General features: G+C 45.6%; 2 protein-coding genes across 20 annotated transcripts in view; one reads left to right on the top strand and one right to left on the bottom strand.

The window, feature by feature from the left end:
• Positions 1 to 16,271, top strand: part of IQCG (IQ motif containing G) — a 53,940-nt gene extending 37,669 nt beyond the window's left edge. For 4 of the 5 annotated variants that reach the window (XM_055129766.1, XM_055129768.1, XM_055129767.1 and 1 more), the window contains one exon: positions 4,453 to 6,656. In XM_055129766.1, coding sequence (XP_054985741.1) covers positions 4,453 to 4,587 — 135 coding nt within the window. In that variant the 3' untranslated portion in view covers positions 4,588 to 6,656. Of the gene's footprint in view, positions 1 to 4,452; positions 6,657 to 14,886 lie in introns of those variants that run through there. The other variant, XR_008628717.1, reaches the window with a different exon arrangement.
• Positions 6,720 to 24,773, bottom strand: part of LRCH3 (leucine rich repeats and calponin homology domain containing 3) — a 124,060-nt gene continuing 106,006 nt past the window's right edge. For 9 of the 15 annotated variants that reach the window (XM_055129752.1, XM_055129751.1, XM_055129755.1 and 6 more), the window contains 4 exons: positions 24,538 to 24,647; positions 23,372 to 23,509; positions 16,298 to 16,375; positions 10,594 to 12,363 (listed from right to left, as the gene is read on the bottom strand). In XM_055129752.1, coding sequence (XP_054985727.1) covers positions 12,163 to 12,363; positions 16,298 to 16,375; positions 23,372 to 23,509; positions 24,538 to 24,647 — 527 coding nt within the window. In that variant the 3' untranslated portion in view covers positions 10,594 to 12,162. Of the gene's footprint in view, positions 9,114 to 10,593; positions 12,364 to 16,297; positions 16,376 to 23,371; positions 23,510 to 24,537; positions 24,648 to 24,773 lie in introns of those variants that run through there. The other 6 variants (XM_055129753.1, XM_055129763.1, XM_055129759.1 and 3 more) reach the window with 2 other exon arrangements.

The raw sequence follows: 24,773 nt of genomic DNA, 5'->3' as shown, positions 1-24,773 counted from the left end.
TCCATGGTGTCTAAAAACACTGAGAATTCACTGCTGCTGCTTATGTCTCTGGGGATATTGTTTTCAAGCACCGACCTTGGTGGGCGTCTGTGTGTTTTCCCCCTTGGTTTTCTCGAGTTCTTGCTGGTTGGGGTGAGTCTTAGTCTTAGGCCCCTGAGAGACGCTGAGGCTGAGGTTTCTGTTTTCTCTGCCATCTCCACCAGATGACAGGAAGTAACTGAGCAGCGTGCCCTTGGTTGAGTAGATCTGTCACTTCAGGAGCTGTGGTGGGCCCATGTATATGCGCAGGTCAGGTGTGGAAGCTGCTGGCACCTGGCCAGAAGGGAGGGGCTGTGATGTCAGGTAAGGCCCCCACCTGGATGGAGGAGCAGCAAGCTGAAGGCTGGCCTGCAGGCTTCCTACCGTGGACCATTTCTCCTGGCCCATGTTTCTACTGGCCTTGGGTATTAGTTCCTACTGTTTTTTTGTATTCCACAAAGGAGTTCAGTCAATCTATCTGCTCTTCTCCCTCTGACTCATTTTAACTCAGCATAATAGTCTCCAGAGAGTCTCTCCAGAGAGTCTCTTGCCCGCACGCCTGGCTGTCTTCCCCGGGGCCCCTAGGATGGGATGGGCTCCAGCTTCCCTCCCCACCCTGAGCCGAGCTTCCGGCAGCCAAGGACCACCGGAACCTAGCCACAGCCATGCTCGAGGCCCCTCTCCACACATTCAGCCAGGCCTCATGCAGGAGGGAGCTGGTAGAGGAACCCAGGTGTGTGTAATCCCATCAGTGGCCAACATCCAGAGAGAGACTTAAAAGCAAGCTCTCAGAAGCAGATATCTTGTAGCCTACTTCTCCCTCTGGGAGAAACTGGCAAGCTTCTGAGTTTCCTGCCCACATGGGACATCCTTGCAAGCTTCCCATGGTGTATTCATATGCTAAATCCAGTAACAAGCTGGATCTCATTCCCCTGACCTTGAAAGAGCCCCCAGTGCTACATCGTTGGGAGGGCCGAGTCGAGACAGACTTCTAAGATCTCAGGGAAAGGACGAAATGAGATGTTACTGAGCCCGCCAGAGAAATCGGTGATTAATGGGATTTCGTGATCGTGAAAATACTCTCCATGTCCATCCATTTATATACGAATTTCATAAATTCATTTTTCCTGGTGGCTGCATTAATATTCCATTGTGTAGTTGAACCATAGTTTCTTTATCTGGTCATCTAGCCTCAGGCACTTGGGTTGTTTTTAGATTCCGGCTATGGTGAATAGTGCTGCAGTGAACATAGGAGTGCAGATTACTTTTCTGCTGTGTGTTTTTGGGCCCCCCAGGGTATATTCCAGAAGTGGTATTGCTGGGTCATTTGGAAGTTCAATTTAGTTTTTTGAGGAATGCCCATATTATTTTCCCAAAAGGCTGGACCAGTTGGTATTCCCACCAAGGAAAGAGTCCCTTTCTCCCCACATTCACACCAGTACTGGTTGCTCTTGTTCTTTTGGATGTGTGCCAGTCTGTGTGGTATGAGATGGTATCTCATTGTTGTTTAGATTTGCATCTCCCTTAGGATTAGCGATTTGGAGCATTTTTTCATGTGTCATTTGTATTTCTTCAAGGAAGTTTCTATTTATTTTCTTCTCCCCATTTTTTTTTTTTTGCTTTTTTTGGGTCACACCCGGCAATGCACAGGGGTCATTCCTGGCTCATGCACTCAGGAATTACCCCTGGCGATGCTCAGGGGACCATATGGGATGCTGGGATTCGAACCCGGGTCGGCCGCGTGCAAGGCAAACGCCCTACCCGCTGTGCTATCACTCCAGCCCCTTCTCCCCATTTTTTGATGGGATTGGATTTTTTTCTTGTAAAAAGTCTTCCAGTGCCTTATATAACTTGGATGTTAACCCCTGAGCAGATGGGTATTGGGTAAATTTCTCCCATTCTATGGGATGTCTTTGTATCTTGGTCGCTGTTTCTTTTGAGATGCAGAAACTTCTTAGTTTAATATAGTTCCATTTGTTTATCTTAGCTTATCAGAGAGGTTATATAGCTCCTTACTGGTCTGGTCAACCAGGCTAGTTCTTCACTCACTAAACCCGGCTGTTTTTCTGTGTTGCTTTACCACTGTGACTATTGCAGTTTGGAGTTGTTGCTTGTGTTTTTGTGTGGACAGGAGCCAAGTTAAGATGTCCTTGTTTATGGTGAGTTATGGAAAGAGGAAAAGACGTGGGGCTGCGGAGTGGAGTGTAGCTACTCTGCACCCTGTGCTTCCAGGGCCTGGTCACTGTGCCCGGGAACCAGGATCCAAGGCCACCCGATGCCATGCCTGCCTGTCTTCTTAGCTGTAGCTGCACAATTTGTTTTGTGTATTGTGGGGCTAGAGGCTAGTTAGGATGTCAGTGTGTACTCTCTGTGAGAGTGAAGATGTGAAGTCCCAACACAATGGTGAGTTCAAGGGTGGGGTGGGGTGGAGCCAAGCTGGGCACCAGGACCCTTCACAGGGACAGCAATGGTGGCTCCTAAGAGCAGCCTCTGACTTGACGGTCAGACTCAGAGAGATCGAGGGCTGAGCAGGGCCAGCTGGGTGCCAGGCATTCACAGGGGTCCTGACCTGCAGGCTGCTGGGTCTGGCCTGTGGCAGTGGCCTGTGGCAGTGGCAGTGGCAGCCTCACACAGAAAAAGCTCTCATTCCAGCAGCTCCAGCAAGGACACATCTTCAACCCTGGGCCTTAAGCCCTCCAGCCCCAGGGGTTGTTCTTAATTCTCTATTTTCTTAGAATCAGTCTGCTAGGTTCTCATGAGCATTGTTTTTCCAGAAGACGAAGGATAAGAAGTAGCAGTTTAGGGGGAAATTTCGTTTCTGTGAGTTTGTATATACTAGTGATGATGGGGCTGGAAGGTCAGAGTCCGGACAGCAGTGCAACACGTCCAGGAAAAGTGGCACCAGCTTAAGTGAAACTAGCGCCCTGTGCCTCGCTGTCCAAACTGTAGTGTGGCATATTTCTTAAGGGTGGACTAAAGGAAGGTTTTCTGTCACTATTGTTTGAAAGTTGCTGGAGGAGCACAACTGAGTCATCCCAAGGAAATTTGTACTAGGTGTGATGAATGTTCTGTACTTCTAGATCATTTTGCAATGAGTGTATTTGTTAGTTTCTGGCCACATTCAGTGGTGCCCGTGGCTTAGTCCTGGCTCTCTGCTCAGAGATAACTCCTGGCAGTGCTTGGGGGGGCCAAATATGGAACTTGGGTTGGCCATATGCAAGGCAAGTGCCCTACCCACTGCTGTATACCTGGAACTAATATAGTGTTATATGTCAATTATAGTTCTGTAAAAAAGAATTTCACAGCTCTACACTGCCCTCCCCCCCCAAAGTTTAAACCAGACCAGACCAAACCAAACAGGTATCTAATCTAAGTATTCCATTAGGAGAAACACTTTCTCGTAACAGAATATCCTAGTAATAATCCTAAAACAAAATTCCTTGAAGGAATTCCTTGATGAAGCAAAAATGTAAGAACAAGATGAAGCCCACTTCACTTTCATTTCATGTGTGGAACTGATCCCATTGTGATGTCTTTGATTTCAACGTAACTCAACTGTATTTCAGAATGGTTGTCTAATAACTAAGATTCTCTGTGGTGCTCTCTACATGCTTTCAAGAGAGTAATGTGTCACCAAAGGAACAGCATGTACCCAGAGACCCACTGGACTATCTGCACACTCTTTACTGTTAGCTCAAAAACAAAATACTGCTTATTTTGTTTTTGGGCTAACCTGGCTCTGCTCAGTGAATCCTGAATTAAGAACTCACTGATTTTTGGCTTGGTGCTCAGGGATCCCTCCTGGTGGGAGTCTGGGGATCATACAAAGTGCAGGGTGTTGAACCCTTCGAGGGTACACACAAGTTAAGTACCCTCCTTACTGTACCCTCTGGTACATGCTTTTATCTTGCATGCTTTTATCCCAGGTCCAGATAACTACATTCCCCACTTCTTTGTTTTTGCATTATGGGCCACAACCGGTGATGCTCAGGGGGTCCTCCTGGCTCTGCACTGAGGAATCATTTATGTTGGTGCATGGGGACCTTATGGGATGCCAGAGATTGAACCCAAGTCAGCCATGAGCAAAGCAAATGCCCTACCCGATGTACCATGACTTCAGCCCCACTGACATCTATTTTGAATCAAATTCCTGTTAGATCTGGGTAACCTGGTGCTTCAAAAGCACATGGCATAAAGAAGCTAGAATCTGGAAGTGAAGAGCAGCTTGGCCTAATCTGGACTCCATCAATTCCCTGTCTGAACTGAGCACGGCTCTGGGTCCTGCACAGCAGGGGCACTGCTGTCTGGCAGACACTTGGCTGTGGCTCCATCTCCAGGCCCTTCATGCAAACATCACTTTACCAAAAAAGTCACCACATGTGGCAAGAAAGCAGTCTGTCAGGCATATTTAAATTTACTCCTTTTCTCTTCCAGCTTCAAGCCTGGTGGCGAGGCACCATGGTCCGGAGGGAAATTGGTACATTCAGATTGCCTCGGAAAGGAGTGGATACGAAGGATCAAAAAAAGGGTAAAGGCAAAGAGAAGGACAAGAGAAAAGGCAAGAAATAATGCCCAAGAGCTCTCTCCTGTCTCTTCCTCCAGAGGGAGGAACGCTGTCCCCACAGCTTGCCCGCAGGGTGTTCTGTGTTTGGGCATTCCCAGATGAGGTCTGATAAATTCATTTCACCTATTCCGTGTTTCCAAACCCTGAATTAACATTATGATTTAGGGCTTCATACTTTGAAATAAACTTGTCAGGAAGAAATGTTTCTAGAAGTCTTGTGGTCTTGTGAGGATACCTCTTGCTTTTATTCATTAGGAAAAATGGTCATGGGCTTATAGTGATGCATTAAAATGCCAGTGATGGAGCCAGAGAGGTAGTGCAGAGGGTAGGGTGAGTACTTCCTTGCTAACTGTGGCTGATCCATCTCCAGCACTGCATCTGGTCCCCCTGAGACCAGAGTGATCCTTTACACAGAGCAAGGAGTAAGTCCTGAGTACTGCTGGATATGGCTTCCAAACCAAACCAGGCCAGACCAGACCAAAAAAACAAAACAAAACAAACAGAAAAAACCCACCAGTGATTTCTGGAACGTCTCTCTTATTTTATTCTTCAGTAGTGAAATGAACTCTTTTATGAGCAAGTCAGGTGATCAATAGTAGTGTATGTTAATGTTTAAAGTGTCTACCATAAACTCTACTGGAAGTTCCTGCACATCTTTCATTAATTTGGTTTTGGGGTCAGCATGTTTCTTTGTTCAGGGAGACTGTGCGGCCAGGGATAGAGGGGGCATCCGGCCGTCTCTGTGGCCTGGGCCCACCACTTTGATGGCATCACTGTAGTGTTTTGAGAAGGCTGGGGCAGCACATGAAATGCATGGTACATATTTTATTCTAAGCCGCATCAATTTCCTTTCTGGGAAACTGGCAGGATTATACATTATAAACACAAAGTGAGACATAAGTATGTTACAAAGTGTAAAGAGAAACACGGGATGACTCAGGACTGTCTGGAAATCCTTTTGGGAGGCGCTGGTGTCTACACCTACTTCACATTACTGGACACGCAGAAGTCATTCTTTCTCTTCCTCTAAGAATGTTTCCACAGGGCACGTCTTGCCTTGATCAGAACGGCCGTGGGATGCTACAGCGTGCTCGACTGACCCCGGCTGGCAGTGTCTGAGGTACGCTGTGTATTCATCTCATGCATCAAACCTCAGTCCTGCTGGCTCCAAACTAGAGCAATACTGACAGCTCCACTCCTCACAGTCATTTTTACTCTACAGGGTCTGTTATAGGCTCCGGATTCTACTGGTGCTTCTTTAGGGAATTTGTTTTGCTTTTTGAGAAGGGGCCTCCCAGGCAGCGCTCAGGGGTGATGGGGGTTATTCCTGGTAATACTTAGCCTAGGTCAGCCTAGGTCTAAGTATTAGTGTGGGATACTAGTTTAAGTACGGGACTACACCTGTAGCAACACATGGTGCCAGGGATCCGATTCAGGGCACCATGCGTGCAGCACACACCCCAGCCACCAAGGGCTATTTCCATGGTCCCTCTTTCATCTTTTATGGGGGTGGCAGGGATGCCATGGCAGGGATTGCCCGGGGGCCTCCCATGTGCCTGCAGGTGTTCTATGGCTTCAGTTTTCTTCCTGGCCCATAAACTCGTACATTTCTCTCCCGGAAACCAGGCTTTAGGTATAGACAGTTTCAAACCAGCTTGAATTTCATACTTTTAAAGTGTTGGCTTTTATTTGAATGTCAATGTGTAAGGTGGCATACAGGCAATTTAATAACATACATGATATTGACATATTTATACTTAGAACTTAGACATTATATTTACAGACAAATATAGGACAATGTTTTACAAAATATTTTAATTACATGTTTACAACATTTTCAGAAATAAAATCTGCTGTAAACCATCTCACTGCAATATGTATATAAAAAGGTTCCTAAATATCCATGTTTTCCTTCATTTCTATAAACATTTAAGCGCTTAACTTTTAAAAGTTCATCACATAGTCATACATAATTAGTCACTGCTGGGTTTTAGTAAGAAAAATCCGACTTAATGAAACTTAAGGCTCTGTTTTAAAGGCTGTGAAGAAAAGTGCTTGGCTACAAGCCTCCAGCCTTGCTCCCTCCCGCAGCTGTTGCGAACACTCTGCTCAGAAGAGGGCATGTTGAGCAGCCTAGGGGCTGGCGGCTCGGGCATGGAGACTGCTGACGGCTGGCGGACACTCAGCCGTTTCCTCTTCTGTGTGTTGGCATAGGGGAGCTTGCTGTTGAAGGCAGAGGTCAGAAAGGATCGGGTGGAACTGTTCCACAGTCATCTCTGTCTCACACTGGAGTCCAGCAGGGCTAAATAAATGTTAAACTGAAATTCTCTTTCTACCTCAAAAAGATATATCAAACACTGCATACAAAATTCTTCCAACAAAAACATTATGGTTTGTGCTTGCATCTTAAGATGGAAAAGGAAATTCTTTTTCTTTGATATTTGTCTCATTCAATATTAAAAGCACACAAAATCTCCCCTAACACTCCGGGCATATGTACTTGAATGAGTTCAATCAAAATGCATTAGTAAGGTTTCATGTTACGTGTAAAATCTGAAATGTACTTGAAATTTCTATTCATTCCTATGAGAATGTAAGTTGTACATATTCCAGTGTTGTTATTATGCAGATCTTCTAGGACCATTTCTTGAGTAAAATATGACAAACAGTACTGTCCTTTGCTGAGTCTTAAGTGGCTTTATATTTTGGAGACTGTCCTAGATTTAATGTTGTTAACCTGGTCAAAATCAGAAGTAAAAATACGTAAAGTTTAAAAATATACACAGCTAAATCCTAAGTAAGTCATATGACTGATGGATGTATTTGGAGCTACAAATAGGACAGAACAGGCTCAAGATCTTAAGAGAGACTTGACTTCTGCTCTGGGAGGCCCTGAAGGGCTGGGCTTTGAGCAGAAATATTTCGTGGCCTATAAATATAAACATGACATAGCAGTAAGGTCCACATGAACTATTTCCCTGTGGAGACAAGGAAAAAACAAAACACTGTTTTGTTCAGAAACTCAGTATGATTTTATGCAAGGTTACTTTCAGATTGCATTTACATACAAGAGAAGATTTTACTCAAATGCATGTAACTGGTAAAGGAAATCCAGAACAATTAACAGAAAAATATGTAGACTTGGGGTTGGAGCAACAGCACAGCGGGTAGGGCGTTTGCCTTGCACATCCTATATGGTCTCCTGAGCACTGCCAGGGGTAATTTCTGAGTGCAGAGTCAGGAATGACCCCTGTGCATCGCTGGGTGTGACCCAAAAAGCAAAAAAAAAAAAGAGAGCAGACTAGACTCTTCATTTAAGACATTTACTTGGATTACAAAGGCAACGAATACTAATAGATAACATGACAACCACAACTGAAGTGGGAAAAAGGATGCAAGTGGCTTCACCTTTAGGATATTTGAAGCACAAGCCTGAGGCCCTGCCACCCACTCCACTGAGCAGAGGATGTCGGGGTGGGCCGGAAAGGGACTGGGTGAGCTAAATGAGGCCGAGCTCTTTTCAAGACACCACAACTGCCTGGACATAGTTGCAGGATCTGGCAGTTACTGAAGGAAATTTAAGAACTGTGGCTTCTCCTTGGTTCCTCATAATCTGATAGTTGGGAAGCGGACATGTGTGTGCCCTGCATATCCAGGGATGCTCAGAAAGGTCAGTGCAAAGCTGATACTGGCCTAACAATCTGGAATCTGTGTGGAGTGTGATAACGGAGGTAACAGATGATACAACCGTCATACTGACTAGAGAGAATCTGGGCCTTATACGGCAATTTTGTTTTGCCTTGGACAAAACAGTCCAAGTAACCCTAAGTGCTCTCGGTTTGCAATGTGGCTCCAAAGCAGCGTGACACTGAGCTCCCGGAGCAGACAGCTAGCTCTGAGAGTGGTCTGCTCTCGAGACGGGGAACAGCGGCAACCTTGATGCTCTCTTGCCCACGGGATGCCCACGGTATTTGTACAAAAGCTCCTGGAGTTTCGAATGGCTCCAAAATTTAGAAGCAAGGAGGATTCCCAGAGGTATAGGAAATAGGTAAGGATGACAATGTCTGTGCCTTCAACAGAACTAAATATCCTTCTGGAAATATTTATCATTCTGATTTGTGGGAAAAAACAAAACCTCTAGGAAAATACAAGCCAGGTCAGGCTCTGGTGCTGAGTCCTCAGTAATGACATAAATAAGAGGCAAGTGTGAAAACCAACCGTGTCTTCATAAGCAGTTCAGTGGAAATGGACATACCCTCCCCTAAAATGGAGAAACAAAGCAGAGCGTTCCCGTTAGGAATCATGGAACAGTCCCTCCTAAGCGCTCCCAGAGCCTGGCCAGGCGACGGCTGACAGCAGCAATCACGTGGTCCCGTTCCTTGCCTGGCCAGGCCCACACCGAGGCCCGGAGTCCTTACACTGCAGACGGCTGCGGCTTGGGCGGAGCCAGCTCCAGGAGGGCCTGGACGGTGGCCGCGACCCGGCTCAGCCCTTTCTCTTCTAGAATGTGGAGAGGCAAACACAATTGCTCCTGAAACAGGAACCACGCAACATAAAAACAAAAAAAAAAAAAAGAGAAAACAGGGTGAACATTCCGAACTGAAAGGAAAAAATAAACACCTCTCTCCCTCAGACCTGTCTGCTGAGCTGAAGCTGGCTTCTTGATTTAGCCACGCAGAGCTGGTGTCTTGATATTCACTCTCACTTTATTAAAACAACCAACCCAGAGTACATGCAAGGAGTTCTGACAATGGGAAAACGGACACATTACATACACTTACATACAACAGTGGAAGAATGGAATACTGTGAGGTGAGAGCAACATCGTTCCTCAGGACTGAACAGGGTGGTTCAGCAAAAGAACAGGTGAACTAGGAAAAAAGTTCCACCCGGCTCAAATCCTAAAGATACAGTGTAGGAGAAAGTGCTTTGGGAATAAAGTCGGTGGGCATGTCTGCAGTACAGCTGGCTGACACACCCCAGGGAAGCCTCCAGGAAACCGAGTGCATCCTTCTAGACTGAGATGTTTGAGGGGTGGTCAGTAGGCCCCGGTTTGATTCTTGGCACCACAGATGCCCTGGGCATCGCTGGGCACAGCCTTTGGAGCCTCTGCATGGCTGGGGTGGCCCCAGTGGCCCCTAGGAGAAGCATCACGTCTCCGGGCCAGCACTGGAGCTCAGTCTGGCTACAGGACAGTTGCTGTGAAGACTCCTCACCATTCCCACCCCAATAAAGCAGCTTAGATGTCTGACAAACTGCCCCTTATTTGAGAAAATCCAATTATTTTGGGAAATCTCTCCATTGTTTTGGAGATCCACAGAAGGTTCCGATTCCATCAAGTTAAAAATCTGAATTAGATATTTAAAAAATATTTCAAATCCAAGAATTTATGGATTAGACAATGTGAGAGATCTACCTTGTGGTCTTAGTGAGGAACACAGTTTTGGGGCGGTGCTCAGGGGCTCAGTGTTTGAGATGGGCTTGGGGCCACGGGGCCAGGGCTCAAACTGGGTGCCCATATGCACAGCATACAATCAATGTGTTGAGCGCTTTCTTCAGCTCAGTCAGGAACATCTTATTTTGTTCTGGGGCCACATCTGACAGTGCTCAGGGCTTATTCCTGGCTCTGTGCTCAGAAGACCATCTGTGGTGCCAGGGACCCATGTGCAAGGCAAGCACGTAGCTACTGTGCTACTTCCCAGCCTCAGTCAGGAACAGCCCAAAAACTATCCATGTGGAGCATGTGTATGGAAGTCAGATATTTCCACTTGCCCTTATAATACGCTACTCCTTTCTCAGAGGAGAAAAGGGCATATTTTAGAGAAAATTCCTACTATTGGTCTTTATCTTTGTTTTTGAGACCAGGGCAGGCAGTGCTTGGGGACCATGTGGTACTGTGGGCAAAACTACGCCCTCCACACGTGGAGCACATACTCAAGTCTTCTGAGTGATCTCCTGCCTCTCAGTCAGAGCTGAGTGTCGGCGAGATAGTTTTCAGGAAAGACGCCATAGCCAAAAAGGGACTATGTATTTATTCAAGAAGGTAACTGAATTTTCCACCTTAGTTTTTTATCAGCAGAACTGTATTAGCAAGTTTGATAAAAACGGCTTCAATAAAAATATAACATTTTGAACTTCCACAGATTATTGGTACTTGTAGTACTTTATTAGTTCAAAAATATTTAACACTTATTTTGAAAAATCAAGTAACAGCAATCTTGATCTTACCCAAGCAGCAGCTGGGAGGGGCGGAGAGCTGCGGGGTAAGTGCAGTGGCTCTGCACGCAGGGCCTGTTCCTAGGAGCCTCACCTCCCCCCAGCTGTCCGAGCGGGCAAACTGCTCCTGACACATTTGGCTTTTATCACATGATTTCTTTTTCCTTCTTTTTTTCTTTTTGGGTCACACCTAGTGGGTTACTCCTGGCTCTGCACTCAGGAATCACTCCTGGCAGTGCTGGGTGGACCATATGGGCTTGAACCCGTGTCGGCCCCATGCAAGACAAAAGCCCTCCCCATTGTGCTACTGCTCTGGCCCGATGATTTTTAATTTTTTTTTTTTTTAAGGAAGAAAACGGAAAGATCACTGACTCATGCCATCACACAAACTGACCCATCCCCCTCTGTCGCACGGAGTCAGGAGCCCAGAGAGCATTACTCGAACAGTAACGTCTGACATGGTCAGGGACTGCCCTTGCCCGGCAGGAAGCCAGGCCCCCTGCTCCCACCCTTCAGACGGGGTTAAGAGTCGGGAACGCTGCTTGTGGGAACCAGGCGGCAGCCACGCCAGAGAGAGGATCCTGCCCTGCAGACAGGGGCAGACCACTGCCCCACAAACTCTTCAGATACACCATCTCCTTCACTGCCAATAAAATGGAAATTTAACAATTAAGCTATACTGAGAATGATTCAAATTCCAACTTCAATTTCAAAATGCCAATCTAGAGGGAAGAGCGGTCCCAGGCGCAAGCCAGCTCCCACGCTCTAGCTTCTCTGCTCCTCGGGGCCAACGGGGAGGCAAGGGACCCACACCTCGAACTGAGCACTCTGGGAAAACGCCAGGGCCTCCTACAGGGCAGCCTGCAGATGCCTACCAATAAAGGGTGGTCCCAAGATTCTAGGGCACCGCTCCTTAGAGCAATGTGTAGCCTAGGTCCCCTCAAATCAGAAAGGGTAACTATTTTCCTTATCAACCACTGTGGGGTCACCAATTCCTACTTTCAACAGGCCATGATTCTGCTTTTTGTAAACCAAGTTCTAAGCCGAAGCCTACAAAGGCCCAGTATAAATGGAATGAACTGAAATGCCTTGGCACTTACAATAGGAGGGGAAGGCACCACTAGGAGAAAGGACAAGTGACAGGAAGGAGAAAATACTATTAAAAAAAATTTTTACTCCTCATTGTAAATATTTAAATATTGTGAGGGGTTACTTACCTGAACGTAAGAGGAAAGGGTTATCTACTTTATTGGTTAGCTCTTCAATGGCCAGAAAAAATATCAAGTAAATATGTAAATTCTTCTGAATGAGAAACCTTTTTTACCAAGCACAGAAATGAAGCAAGAAATCCCACAAATTATCGGTTAGAGGGGGAAGACCCAATAATAGAGCACAAAGAGAGTTAACATCAAAGCACAGTAAAATGCCACAAAACCCAATAGCTGGAGAGACAGACACATAAAACTGGATTCTTCTGAATGTGCCCCAAGAGAAAGTAGTGTTTCAACAGTTCTTTTAACGCTGAGATTTAGCTGAAGGATGTCAGAAGGGGAACAAAGATTGTCCTGTCCAAAGTGTGAGCAGGAAAGGAAAACAGAAAAACAAAGTCAGTGGATCAGAAACAGATTTAAGCACAGATTCATTACAATCAACTAAGTCATACTCAGAGAAACACATCCTCTAACAGTTTATATTATGATGAGTGAAAATAACACGCAGCAAAACAGAACCACAAAGACTCCTTTCCGTGTTTAGTCTAATTCTGCCAAGTGGCAGAGTAAAGTCTCAGCATGGTGGCAAGGACGGACACTCACAGCTGGCTGGCGACTGGCCCAGGCGGTGAGGCTGAATGGTGAGGGTGGGGGTGAAGCAAATGGTGCCTCTCTCTCTCTTTTTTTTTGCTTTTTGGGTCACACCTGGCGACGCACAGGGGTTACTCCTGGCTCATGCACTCAGGAATTACTCCTGGTAGTGCTCAGGAGACCATATGGGATGCTGGGAATCGAACCCGGGTCAGCTGCATGCAAGGCAAACGCCCTACCCGCTGTGCTATTGCTCCAGTCCCATCCTCTCTATGTTTTTAAATTTAAGGTTCTGGATTTTTGGCCACACCTGCCTATGTTCAGGATTTGCTCCTCAGGGATCACTTTGGGTGGGATCAGGAGACCACTGGGGTGCTGGAATCTAACCTCTGGTGTACTATCTCTCCAGACCTTTCATTCTTCCTTTAATGAAAAGTGAGTCAGGCCAAGCCCGGGGGTGGCTGAAGTGAAGGAAGTTTTCAGAGAAAGCCAGGGACTCTGAGAAGGGATGAAGACTCATCCCTGCTACCTGGCAGCCAGATACATGTAATGGTTTGGGGTCCCCTAACGGGATGGGAGAGATAGGACAGCAGGGAGGGCACTTGCCAGGCAGGTGGCCGAGCTGGGATCGATCTGTGGCCTCCCATATGGTTCCTAGAGCACTGCAGGAGTGATCCCTGAGTGCAAAACAGGAGTAAGCCCTGAGCATTGCTGGGTGGAGGCCAAAAATAAAAAACACAAAAATCTGCAATCAACCCCACCTTACCCAATCTCCAAATATGTACAAAGCAAATTTGGCATGGAAAGAGACAGGGAGCACTGAAACCCCCACTCACAAATCAAGGAATTAGTAATTACAGAAACATTACTAAGCTTGGTAGCGGAAAGCTATTTTTTCTTAACATGGGGATCAATCATCATTCTATGACATAAGATACTGGACCAAGCAGAAATCTTTATCACCCTTAAGAAAAAAAAACTAGTATCAGAAATTAAATCCAGGGCCTCAAACACAGCCAGCGCGCACCATGCCGAGCTCCGGCCCTCACCACGGTAATTCAAATAAAACACCTTTAGTGAGATGAGAATGAGGAAACCACAAGCCCAAGGAAACTTTATTTATATTTACTCATTTCCCTTTTCTACACAAATGACAAAACACCTATTTTTAGCAGGAGAAAAAGCAGAACAGGAGCCTGGGAGAGGTGGCAGTGGTCCTGGTGGTAGACAGGGGCTCCGGATGCGGTGGGTAGAAGAAACCATTTCCCTTTTCAGAGGGGAGTGGGAACAAGGAAGATGCGGGGCCCACCCTGCACCCTGCACGAACATCTAGCCCTTAGTTATTTAGTTTTGGGCCACGTCCAACAGTGCTCGGGGCTTCCCCCTGGCTCTGCGCTCAGGAATCCCGCCTGGTGGGCCTCAGGGGGCCATACAGGGTGCTGGGGATGGAAGCTGTATTGGCCGTGTGCAGGACACGAGCTTTCCTGTTGTCCCAGCCCCAGTGTCGAGTTTGTAAAATGGTCTGACTTTCTGTCTGGATCTGTGCCCAGGCAGCACAGCCCGGGGTAGCGGAGAGTTGGCCTCCAACCAGCCCTGATCACCTGCCTGGCAGAGGGCCAGGGGCCGCATGCTTTCTGCACAGCATTTTTGTCTTTTGCTGGCTCGTGGCAGCAGGTCCATTCTGAAGGGATGGTTGGATGGCTGAACCAGTGGAGGGTGGTTCTGTCAATACCAACTACATGCACAATGGCCGTAACTTGGGCAACGAGGGCTGTCCCAGGGCTGAGGGCCCAAGGGTGTCAGGAGCATGACAAGGCTATGCAGAAACACTGTGGCACTGGGCCCTTCATGCACACAGTGCCTCGGTGCAGGGCTTGTCGACAGGGAGGAAACGATGCATCTGTCTAAAGCCCTACTTATGCTCGTACTGGGTCAGACAGAATGGTTTGTGTTCACAGAGGCAAGCTTTTAGAAGACACTATGGAGGAAAAATTTTAAACAATCACTTAATATTTCCATAGAAAAAGGGGATAAAGAGAAACAGAAAGGTCCTTAATGATAAACACTAAGTGTAAATTTCTTTCTTTTTTTTGCTTTTTGGGTCACACCTGGCGATGCACAGGGGTTACTCCTGGCTTTGCACTCAGGAATTACCCCTGGCCGTGCTCAGGGGACCATATGGGATGCTGGGATTTGAACCCGGGTCGGCCGCGTGCAAGGCAAACGCCCTACCCGCTGTGCTATCGCTCCAGCCCCACTAAGTGTAAATTTCGGTTGAATGCTCAGGTAATGGTGTGCAGCTGCCTGCAGCTGAGGAGAGGCTGCCTGCCCGCTGCCAGCTCCTACAGGCCACTGCGAGCACTGGTCTTCAAGAGGACAGTGGAGTGTGGACACGGCTGCAACCTGGGCTTCAGACAGCTAATGAGAGGGACAGAAAATTCATGCCTTTTTTCTTGGGATATGTTCTTCTTGAACAAACTATGATGACAAGAACTATAAAGGTTGTGGTTGATTAAAAAAAAAAAAGGTAGCAAAAGGCACCACACTGTTGTCTATGCCTTTCAATTTTCTCATATAGCATGTCATTAAGTATACTAGTTCTTCCTTGCATAAGCGATTAAACACATATACTGGGAGAACGGGCCCTCCAGCACACTCCTTGGGGCTCCATGGCCTCCTGGCAGTGCCTGAGGACCTTGTGATGCAGGAGACCAAACCAAGGCTTGTGCCTGTGAGCTAGCTCCCTGGGCACAGCTCTGTAAAACAGAGCACTGAAGTGAAAATACCACGTGCATGTCCTTTCAGCATGCCTGAAGCGCAGGGAGCGAGTGATGTCTAGGTGTCGCATCTCCAGCTGTGACTGAGGAAGGGCAGCACCCAAGTGCTCAGTAGGAAACTGATGCAATCTGAAAGTCTGATATTCTCAACAGCTCACGCCAGTGTTTCATGTATTCGTCTATGGACTATGTTGATGTCTGCAGCAGAGGAACTGGGTGAAATCTTTATAGTAACTCCGCTCTACTTGCAACATTTCTCTAAGTTTAAAATTATTTCAAATGAATATTTGTGGGTAGCCGGTATCAGAGCTGGGCTACATCAGTGTGCTGGGGGATCACTCCTGATGGCGGTGAGGAATCACGGGGGCTCCCCGGCCTGGTGGGGCTGGCAGCATGCAGGTCAAGCACTTGAATTCTTGACTGTCTCTTTGGTACCATTTAAAAAATATATTAAGTATTAAAAACACTGATGCCATCAAGCCCATACTGCAGGCTGTGCAGCACTGCGAATGGCCACTCTGAAATTTAAAAACTGAATGAAAATAACCCTGAAACCACAGAGGGACGCCTCAGTGGGCGCTGTGCTGGTCTAGAGAACAGACTCTGCATTGTCTGAAGCCTCGCACAAGCTATACAAGGAAGGGTATTTGGAAGAACATTTAATAAATATTATTTTTCATCATGACTACTTATTATAAATTATTTAAGTTTACATGTGCATGTTTTGTTTGTTTGGCTCTTGGAAATAAGTATGGAAAAATGTTTAGATTCCAGCAACAAATATCATGTTAGTAAGTATCAACTTAGTTCAGAGCTAATCCTACACAATTTTAGATACTTGAATTTCTGAAATATTAATAAAATAATACCCATGTTTATTTAAGCAATATAAAATCTGCCTAACTTGGTAATTCTATTACCTGAGGAACACCGATTTTTCTGCACGCTTCCAGGAAGTTCTCCACATTTCGCCTGCACTTTGCCATTGTTAACTTAGGCTGTGAAGAAAGAAAAAGATGGTATTACTACCAAAGTCTTAAAAAATTTGCTAACTTTTAAGAGCTGGAAAGCAACCATGGACTGTTGCAATACAACTCTGTTAAGAGTTCGTCCTGGAACAAAAGGGAATGCCCTGCCGCAGAGGCAGGGTGGGGTGGTGGGGGTTGGGGTGGGGATGCTGGGAGGGATACTGGGAACACTGGTGGAGGAGAAAGGGTACCGGTGGGGAGATGTAAATGAAATGCAAACATGAAAGTTCATAAGTTTGTAACACATGGTGATTCACTAAAAAAAAAAAAAAAAAAAGTTTGTCTGGCTGTGGACCTTCTTTATTCACTCTGGACACTGAGCTTTGATTTTTTTAAATAAGGCACTACAAACTAGGGAAATTTAGGGGGAGCGGTGTCTAGAATATTTTCAACTTTATTATTATTATTTTTTTTGCTTTTTGGGTCACACCCAGCGATGCTCAGTGGTTACTCCTGGCTTTGCACTCAGGAATTACTCCTGGCGGTGCTTGGGGGGCCATATGGGATGCCGGGAATCGAACCCGGGTCGGCCGCGTGCAAGGCAAACACCCTACCCACTGTGCTATCGCTCCGGCCCCAATTTTTTCAACTTTAAAGCAATAAATACTAAAGAAAATATGGAGGAAGAACAAGAAAAATAATTATAGTTCTATGATTAAAATATAATCATAATTAACACTGGTTCACTTCATTTGTCTTTTTAAAGAATAACTACAGGGCTGGAGTGATAGCACAGCGGGTAGGGCGTATGCCTTGCATGCGGCCGACCTGGGTTTGATTCCCAGCATCCCATATGGTCCTCTGAGCACGGCCAGGAGTAATTCCTGAATGCAGAGCCAGGAGTGACCCCTGAGCATCGCTGGGTGTGACCCAAAAAGAAAAAAAAAAAAGAATAACTACAAACCAACAGCACTTTGCTCATCAGTGTATCACAGAGCACCCAATGTTTCCACTCAATGGTAGTGATTTCTTTTTCCCAATCTTCAAATTTCAAAAGAAAAGAACCTATTTTCCAAAGGTTTTTAAACATTTGTTTTTTGTTTTTGCTTTTTGGGTCACACCCAGCAATGCACAGGGGTTACTCCTGGCTCATGCACTTAGGAATTACTCCTGGCGGTGCTTGAGGGACCATATGGGATGCTGGGAATCAAACCTGGGTCAGCCGCGTGCAAGGCAAACGCCCTACCCATTGTGCTATTACTCCAGCCCCTAAAATTTCTTTAAAGGTTCTGTGAAAACACAATTTCCCTACAAACAAGAGAGCTTGTTTTGGAAAATGATCATTAATAACTAGAAGCAAAGATCTATATCATAAGGTTTTTGTCTAGTAGGTTATAACATCAGAAATACAAATTTCATTTCCCAAAATGCTGAAAAAATTTAACCATTTTATTAATTTACTGGCTGGTTTCAGATATGTGAAGCACCAGGCATGGAAGCAAATGCTGGCAGGAATCTGACCTAGAGGTTTCACAGAGATCAGAGGTCTGTCCCTTTGCTAGGCCAGAGAGGTTTTCCTTATGAATATTTGGGTTTCCCCAAACCTGGAATGGAGAGCCAGAGTGACAGGCAGGGCATTTGCTTTATACACAGCTGATGTGGGTTTGATTCCTGCCACCTTACACGGTCCCCCAAGCCCACCAAGGGTGATCCTGGAGCGCTGAGCCAGGAGCAGTACTGGGTGTGGCCCAAACGGGAAAAAAAAAAAAAACAGCATAGTAGAAACTCTGCCATTGAAGTGCGAAAACGATAAATGCATACCAGTGTTTGAAGTTCTGAATCTCAGTCTGAGGAAAGCAGCACTAGGATTTATTTGACCAGGGAAGAGAAGAAGGGGCAGTGTGAGATGGAAGGAAAACAAGGAATTAGGTTTTGATGAGAAGCCACCTCTCTTGCCATACAAGATTCTTTCATAATAGTTTTTTAAAAAAAGTGAGATGTAAATAGAATGATGAACTTGGCAGCACCGGGGTCACACTGGTTATTTTCCTGGAGCTGGGATCTTATTTGTTTGGGGGAGGGCACAGAGACAGGGTCACTGCTTCAGTGCTTGGCCCCAGCATGGACAGTGACCACCAGGACCATCTTGAGAGTGCTCAGGGGCCATGTGGTGCAGAGTTCAAACTCAAGCCCTCTGCATGTACCTCACTCCTAAGTCACTTCCCCCATCCAACCATAGAATTGATACCTTCTGCTTCTCCCGGTGAAAGAGTAGGCTGTCCACTGCACTAGCAAAAAGGTCTTCCGAGTTCCTGGCAAGAGAGAGCTAAGGGGGCTTAGGCAGAAGAGAACTGTCACGGGTGCACATGTTGCATGTGTCACCTGCATCTGCCCTCTTGAGATGTCGACTTCCATGCTTACATCTCCAAGCTGGGGTGTGCATGTAGGGATTCTCTGTCTTTGGGAAGTCTGTGATTCCTCTTGAGTATGTTACTCTCCACTCCCTCCTTTTCTCTCCCTCCTCCCCTTCAAAATCCTCCAAATAAAATCCTTTTTACTTAAAAACAAACAAACAAACAAAAAACCAATAGTCTCAGGGCTCACTCCTGGCTCTGTACTCAGCGGACCATACAGGATGTCAGCGATTGAACCTAGGGCGTCCACATGCAAAGCAAACACCTTACACACTGTACTATCACTCTGGCCCCAGGGTTTGCTCCAACTCAATTAATTTTAAGAGACATGGCAAAATAACAACAATAAAAAAACAAAACAAAAACAAAAAACAAATACCCCCCCCCCAAAAAAAAAACCACCTGCTTTTGCTTAGCATATTTTTCTTTGATGTCCTGCGCCAGGCTGTCTTCACTGGGGCTTCCTAGGAGGGAGGCATGTTGAGTTTCCCTCCCTGTCCCAAGCAGAGCCCGGCAGCCGAATACTTCCAGAACCCAGCTACAGCCTTGCTCAAAGCCACTGTCCACACGCTCGGACGAGCCTCACCCATGAAGGAACCAACAAAGGAACTCAGGTATGTGGGACCCAGGGCTGAGATCTCCAAGCCTGCTCAGACTGGGACTAGGCCTCTTCCACCCAGCTCCCCAGTAGTTTGGCAGTCACACCCACAAACTGCCCCTGGCGCCATGTAATCTCATCAATGGTCAAGATCCAGAGACTATAAAACAAAGCTCCCGGAAGAGAGCGATGCAGAATCTCACACAGCAGAGCCTGGCAAACTACCCATAGTGTATTTGATATGCCAAAAACAGTAACAATAATGGGCCTCATTCTCCTAATCCTGAATGAGACAGGGACAAATGGAGACATTACTGGTGCCTGGGCAAGCATATCGATGAGCAAGAGGACAATACAGTGATACAGTGATTTTTTTTTTGCTAGGATTTTTTTTTTACATATATAATTTTAAGTGGCCATCTTGCTTGGTCTATAGTCTACTCTCAGCACACATTTCCTCTCCATAGCAGGCCCTCCAGGCAACCTCTACTTAGTGGCCACTTCTCTGATTTGCTAGGAATTTTTCCTCCATGTACCACTTTCCTTTCTGTCTCCTAGAAAAGGAAGCAGAAACAATACAGCTAGCTTCTTTCAGTGCAAGAGCTTTGCAAAGCAGACCAGAATCTTGACCTAAATTTGGAAGAGGAGGTTGGAGTTTTGTACATAGGGACAACCATGGATATGCTTTTAGCACATCCAGGGGCTAGATCAAAAGAATCAAACAACCAAAAACTGGTTTAAGCGTCTCCACCATCTTAGACAAAAGGAGAGGAAAAGAAGTTTCAGAGTAATGACAGCAGATCTCCGTGAGGCCCGTCTGCCCGTGGGACACAGAAGTGCATGTGTGAGGTGGAGCCCTGCGCAGAGAGACTTAACAGGAAGGCCAAGAGAGTGGGCCCTTCACCTGTCAGCCTCTCACCATTGCTGCCATCCCAGGGATTTGGGTCAGTGTTTTCTAACTGAGATACAACTCCTTTCTATAGAACAAAAATGTTTAATGAAATGTTACATAAGAATGTTCTAGAAGGACAATGTTAGGTGCACACCAAGGTATTCAGGAGCCTTCGAACCTCTGGATGGAGACTCCAGGCAGGGCCTGCAGCTCTGCAGGTGCAGGGTGGAGACCCCAGCACTCTGGCGTGCGGACCAGCCTCAGCGGGACTGTTATCCTCAGAAGCTTTTCTAGAGCCTCAGATGACATGGTCTATGGATTTGGAAGCCACGTGGAGCGTGCTGCTTCTGTAATATATAGCCCGCCTGACCAAGAACTCTTCGCAGTGGGAACACAGTAATTTCAACAAGGACATCACCCAGAAGAGCAAGGAATAACATTTTGCTATTGAGGATATTAAGTTTGGGGCAAAGGAGGGGGCTGGGGATACACCCAGGAGTGCTCAGGGATCAACTCTGAGGGGCCCTGGGACATTATGGGGTGCTGGGAATCAAAACCTGGTCAGCTGCATGCAAGAAGGCCACCAGCCCTGGACTATCTCTCTGGTCTACTGAAATGATTGAAATGATTCTGAATGTTTTCGGATTTTTCCTCTTTGGTGACATGTTTCATTCATGTTTTGATGATTTTAATCATGAGTTAACAGTATACTTGTACTTCGTGACACCTATGCTTTGTAAACGACCAAACAACAGTGGGTCACACATCATTGATCTCACAATGACAAAGATGAAGTATAATGGGATGGTCAGAAACAATACACACCTTTCTCAATTTCTTTTTAAAAGACTAGACATCCCTCATTGTATACCAGTGATACCAGTGATCATTTTTATGGTAAGAAAAATCAGGAAAAAAAAAATAGAAAAATCAGGAAACAGTTGGTATGAGAGCTGAGATTTCAAAGTGTTAGTATGGATGAAGCAAGATAAGATGCCAATTTCTAGTTAGTGATCAAGTGCATGAAAGCTCACTGTAGTATGATTTCTTCTACTTTGGCATATGTCTGAAATTTTCTATAATAAAATAATTGAAGCTTCCCTGACAAATCTGGGAGAAAAAAAGTTTTATTTATTTATTTTTTTAGCTTTTTGGGTCACACTGGGCGATGCACAGGGGTTACTCCTGGCTCTGCACTCAGGAATTATTCCTGGCGGTAATCAGGGGATCATATGGGATGCTGAGATTGGCTGCGTGCAAGGCAAACGCCCTACCCACTGTGCTATCACTCCAGCCCTGGGAAAAATGTTTTTATCAGGAAGTGGCTGCTAAATAACAATGGATGGCCCAAAAAGGAGATGAGACCAGCCCTTCTGAAAAGATCAGACACTATTGAGTGACAAATGCACAAGACCCACCAAGGTCATGTGAGCCTTGGTTATATGGGGGTGTGTGTGTTGGGGGAGGTGCTATGAAAAACACTTTTGGCACAATGGGAAAACTGGAATTTAACTGTGGATTCTGTTGGCACCTTTCCGGGATTCTTTGATGGAGCCTAAGTGTGAATCCACTTACACTTCTACCTTGACTTCCTGCCACTGAAATGGCCCTGAGGTGCCCCCAACTTCTTGACTTAAGTTGGATCCTATAGGGAGCACCAAAGTGCAGATCACATCATTTCTTCACCAAAAATAACATACTCATAAATAAAGCAGGGCAAATGTCTGAAGGGTTTGAAAGTGCTTAGGCGTTATTTTCAGATTTTCAAAAAGTCTGAAAACTTTCATAATAAAACAGGAGAAAATAATCAACCAAAGTTTGCACTTTCTTTTGTGGGGTGCAATCCTGCTAATAACACGCAGCCAGGGCCAGCAGCCTAAGGAAACCATCTGTCATGCTGAATTACTTCCTTCCCTCATCTTCCATCCAAGGTTGTACCGTCTCTACTACATTACTGAATCATGTCAATTCCACCCTAAAAGCACTCAACATTTTCTTTTAATTTTGTTTTGGGGGCCAGACCATTCAGGCTTACTCCTGGCCTTAAAGCTCAAGGATCACTCCTGACAGGCTGGGGGTTCATATGGGGTGTCAGGTTCAAATCCTGCTTGGCTAAGTGCAAGGTAAATGACTATCCACTGTATTATTGCTCCTGTCCAATACTCAACATCTTATTTTTATTTATCTTTTGGTTTGTGGGCCACAGCTAGATATGCTCAGGAGTCAGTCCTGGCTCTGTGAAAGAGAATCACTTCTGGTGAGTGCAAAGGGAACTGATGTGGTGTCGGGGATCGAACCTGGGTCAAAAGCAAATGCCCCACTCATTGTTTGGGGCATTTGCTTGTTTATTACCAAGACTCAACATTTTGTACTCAATTATAGTCATTTGATTCCAAATAATTTCATATTTCCTCACTGTCTATCCTAATGTTCTAATTCCTGTCAGTCTCTGATGCTGATGTCACATGGTCCCTGGCTAGTCTCTCTAGCTGTTCCCTGACCGTCTGTATGTGATCTAGACAAGAACAACTTGAGAATTCCTTGAATGGACCATGATCTCTCTCTCTTTCTAAATCTATGACTACTATGTCTTGAAAGACTACTACTCTGTTCGACTGGCAAACTCCTCCTCATTCCTCAAGAATCAGCTCAAGGGGCCAGAGCAATAGCACAGTGAGGAGGTGCTTGCTTTGCACGAACTGACCCAGGTTCGAGCCCCAGCATCCTATATGGTACTCTAAGCCCCATCAGGAGTGATGTCACCCCTGAGTGAAGAGCCAGGAATAACACCTGAGCACTGTGGGGTGTGGCCCAACATTTAAAAAAATAAAAATAAAGAATCAGTTCAAATCTTACCTCATCTGAGGAATCTTACCTCAACTTTCCAGGAAGTTAAACAGTCCCATTTTCTGTATTCCCAGCGCATACTCTCACCCACCTCTCGTAACACTTATCGTAGTGCTATAAATGACTGTCATAGAGCCGAGTTTTCTCTGCAGAGGGGAGGCCCAAACAGCAGGGCTGACGACATCCAAATATGCATCCCCTGTACTCAGCGCGTAAACCATTGTATTTCACATATGTATAATGAATGAATGCCATTTTTTAGATTATAAACTTACTACAGCTGGTGAGGGAACATGAATGCTTGGGACGGAGCGTGGCCGCACATGGTTAGCCAAATGGCAAAGAACAACCCCGTCGGTGAGAGCTGATCCCAGATCGCAAGGCAGAGAAACTTTCAATCGATATTCAATATGCTACAACAAAACAGGAAATATGTAATATTAATTGAAGAGTGGCTGATAGGTTAAACTGGAATACATTTAATTAGAAATCCAAGATTGAAAAATGGATTACTGGGGCTGGACAAATAGCACAGCGGGTAGGGCATTTGCCTTGGACATGGCCAACCCGGGTTTGATTCCCAGCATCCCATACGGTCCCCTGAGCACCAGGGTAATTCCTGACTGCAAAGCCAGGAGTAGCCCTTGCGCATCTCCAGGTATGACGCAAAAACCAAAAACCAAAAAAAAAAAGGATTACTTAAGTACCAGCATCCCTGATTTATCCTCCTGAGTCAGTCGTAAGGAGCTCCTATATATTTGTGTATGAGAGCCAGGTCAAAGTGGAGTAATATACAACAGAAATTCATTTTCAATTTTCTGATTAAAGTAAGAGTGTCTTTTCAGCTCTAAAATAACATTACATGTGATGTGTTATATACATGTATTTGTATTTACATATAAATTACTATTCCTTAAAAGATATCCTTTCCGTTTTGTTTTTTGAGTCAGACCCACCAGTGCTTGGCTGAACTACTCCTGGTCCTATCATACCCCCAGAGGCCCTGGGGATCACACCAAACCATGCATACAGACAGTAAGCTATCTCTCTGGCTCCTTATGAGGTTTCTTTACACTACAAATCAGAAAACAGTCTGAAATATAGGCAAGGGCATGAGCTTTCTGGGATAGCCCGTCTCCTGTCTTTGTCAGCAGAACGCCCCCACACAGGCCTCGCTCGCTGTTTCTTCTCTTGTCTCTCCCTTCTGGAGAAGCCAGTGTTCTCTTTCGTCCCTCTGAAGTCATTCCAAAGAAGTTTCAATAAAAACTTCTTGCTTTACACACACAAAATAGCAAAATTAATGCTTTAGTCATCACACAATTGTTATTACAACTGTAAGTCAAATGAACACAATTACAAGTTACAATTACTGAAGAGAGCACAGGGCCCAGAGAAACAGCCTAGGTGTGACCCCTGAGCAATTAAAAGGTAATATACATACTTTCCGAAGCTGATCTATTAACTCCAGCTCCTCTTCTCTCTGCCTCGAATTCTCTCTTGTTATGGATTCTGTAGAATCTGTGATAGGTGAAGAAGTTGAAAGGGGTAAACCTAAAAAATTATCAATGTGTAAAACATAAAGGTGATACCCAAATGCTATAAACAATTTAGATCTGTCTGGTTATGAATTGCATTAGTTCCCAATACCACCACCGAACCCCTCTGGCCCCAATAGCA

The sequence above is a fragment of the Sorex araneus genome, chromosome 2, assembly GCF_027595985.1.
Source record: "Sorex araneus isolate mSorAra2 chromosome 2, mSorAra2.pri, whole genome shotgun sequence".
Classification (NCBI taxonomy): domain Eukaryota; kingdom Metazoa; phylum Chordata; class Mammalia; order Eulipotyphla; family Soricidae; genus Sorex; species Sorex araneus.
Note: the sequence above shows the minus strand (reverse complement) of the source record. Positions and strands in the feature narration are given on the sequence as shown.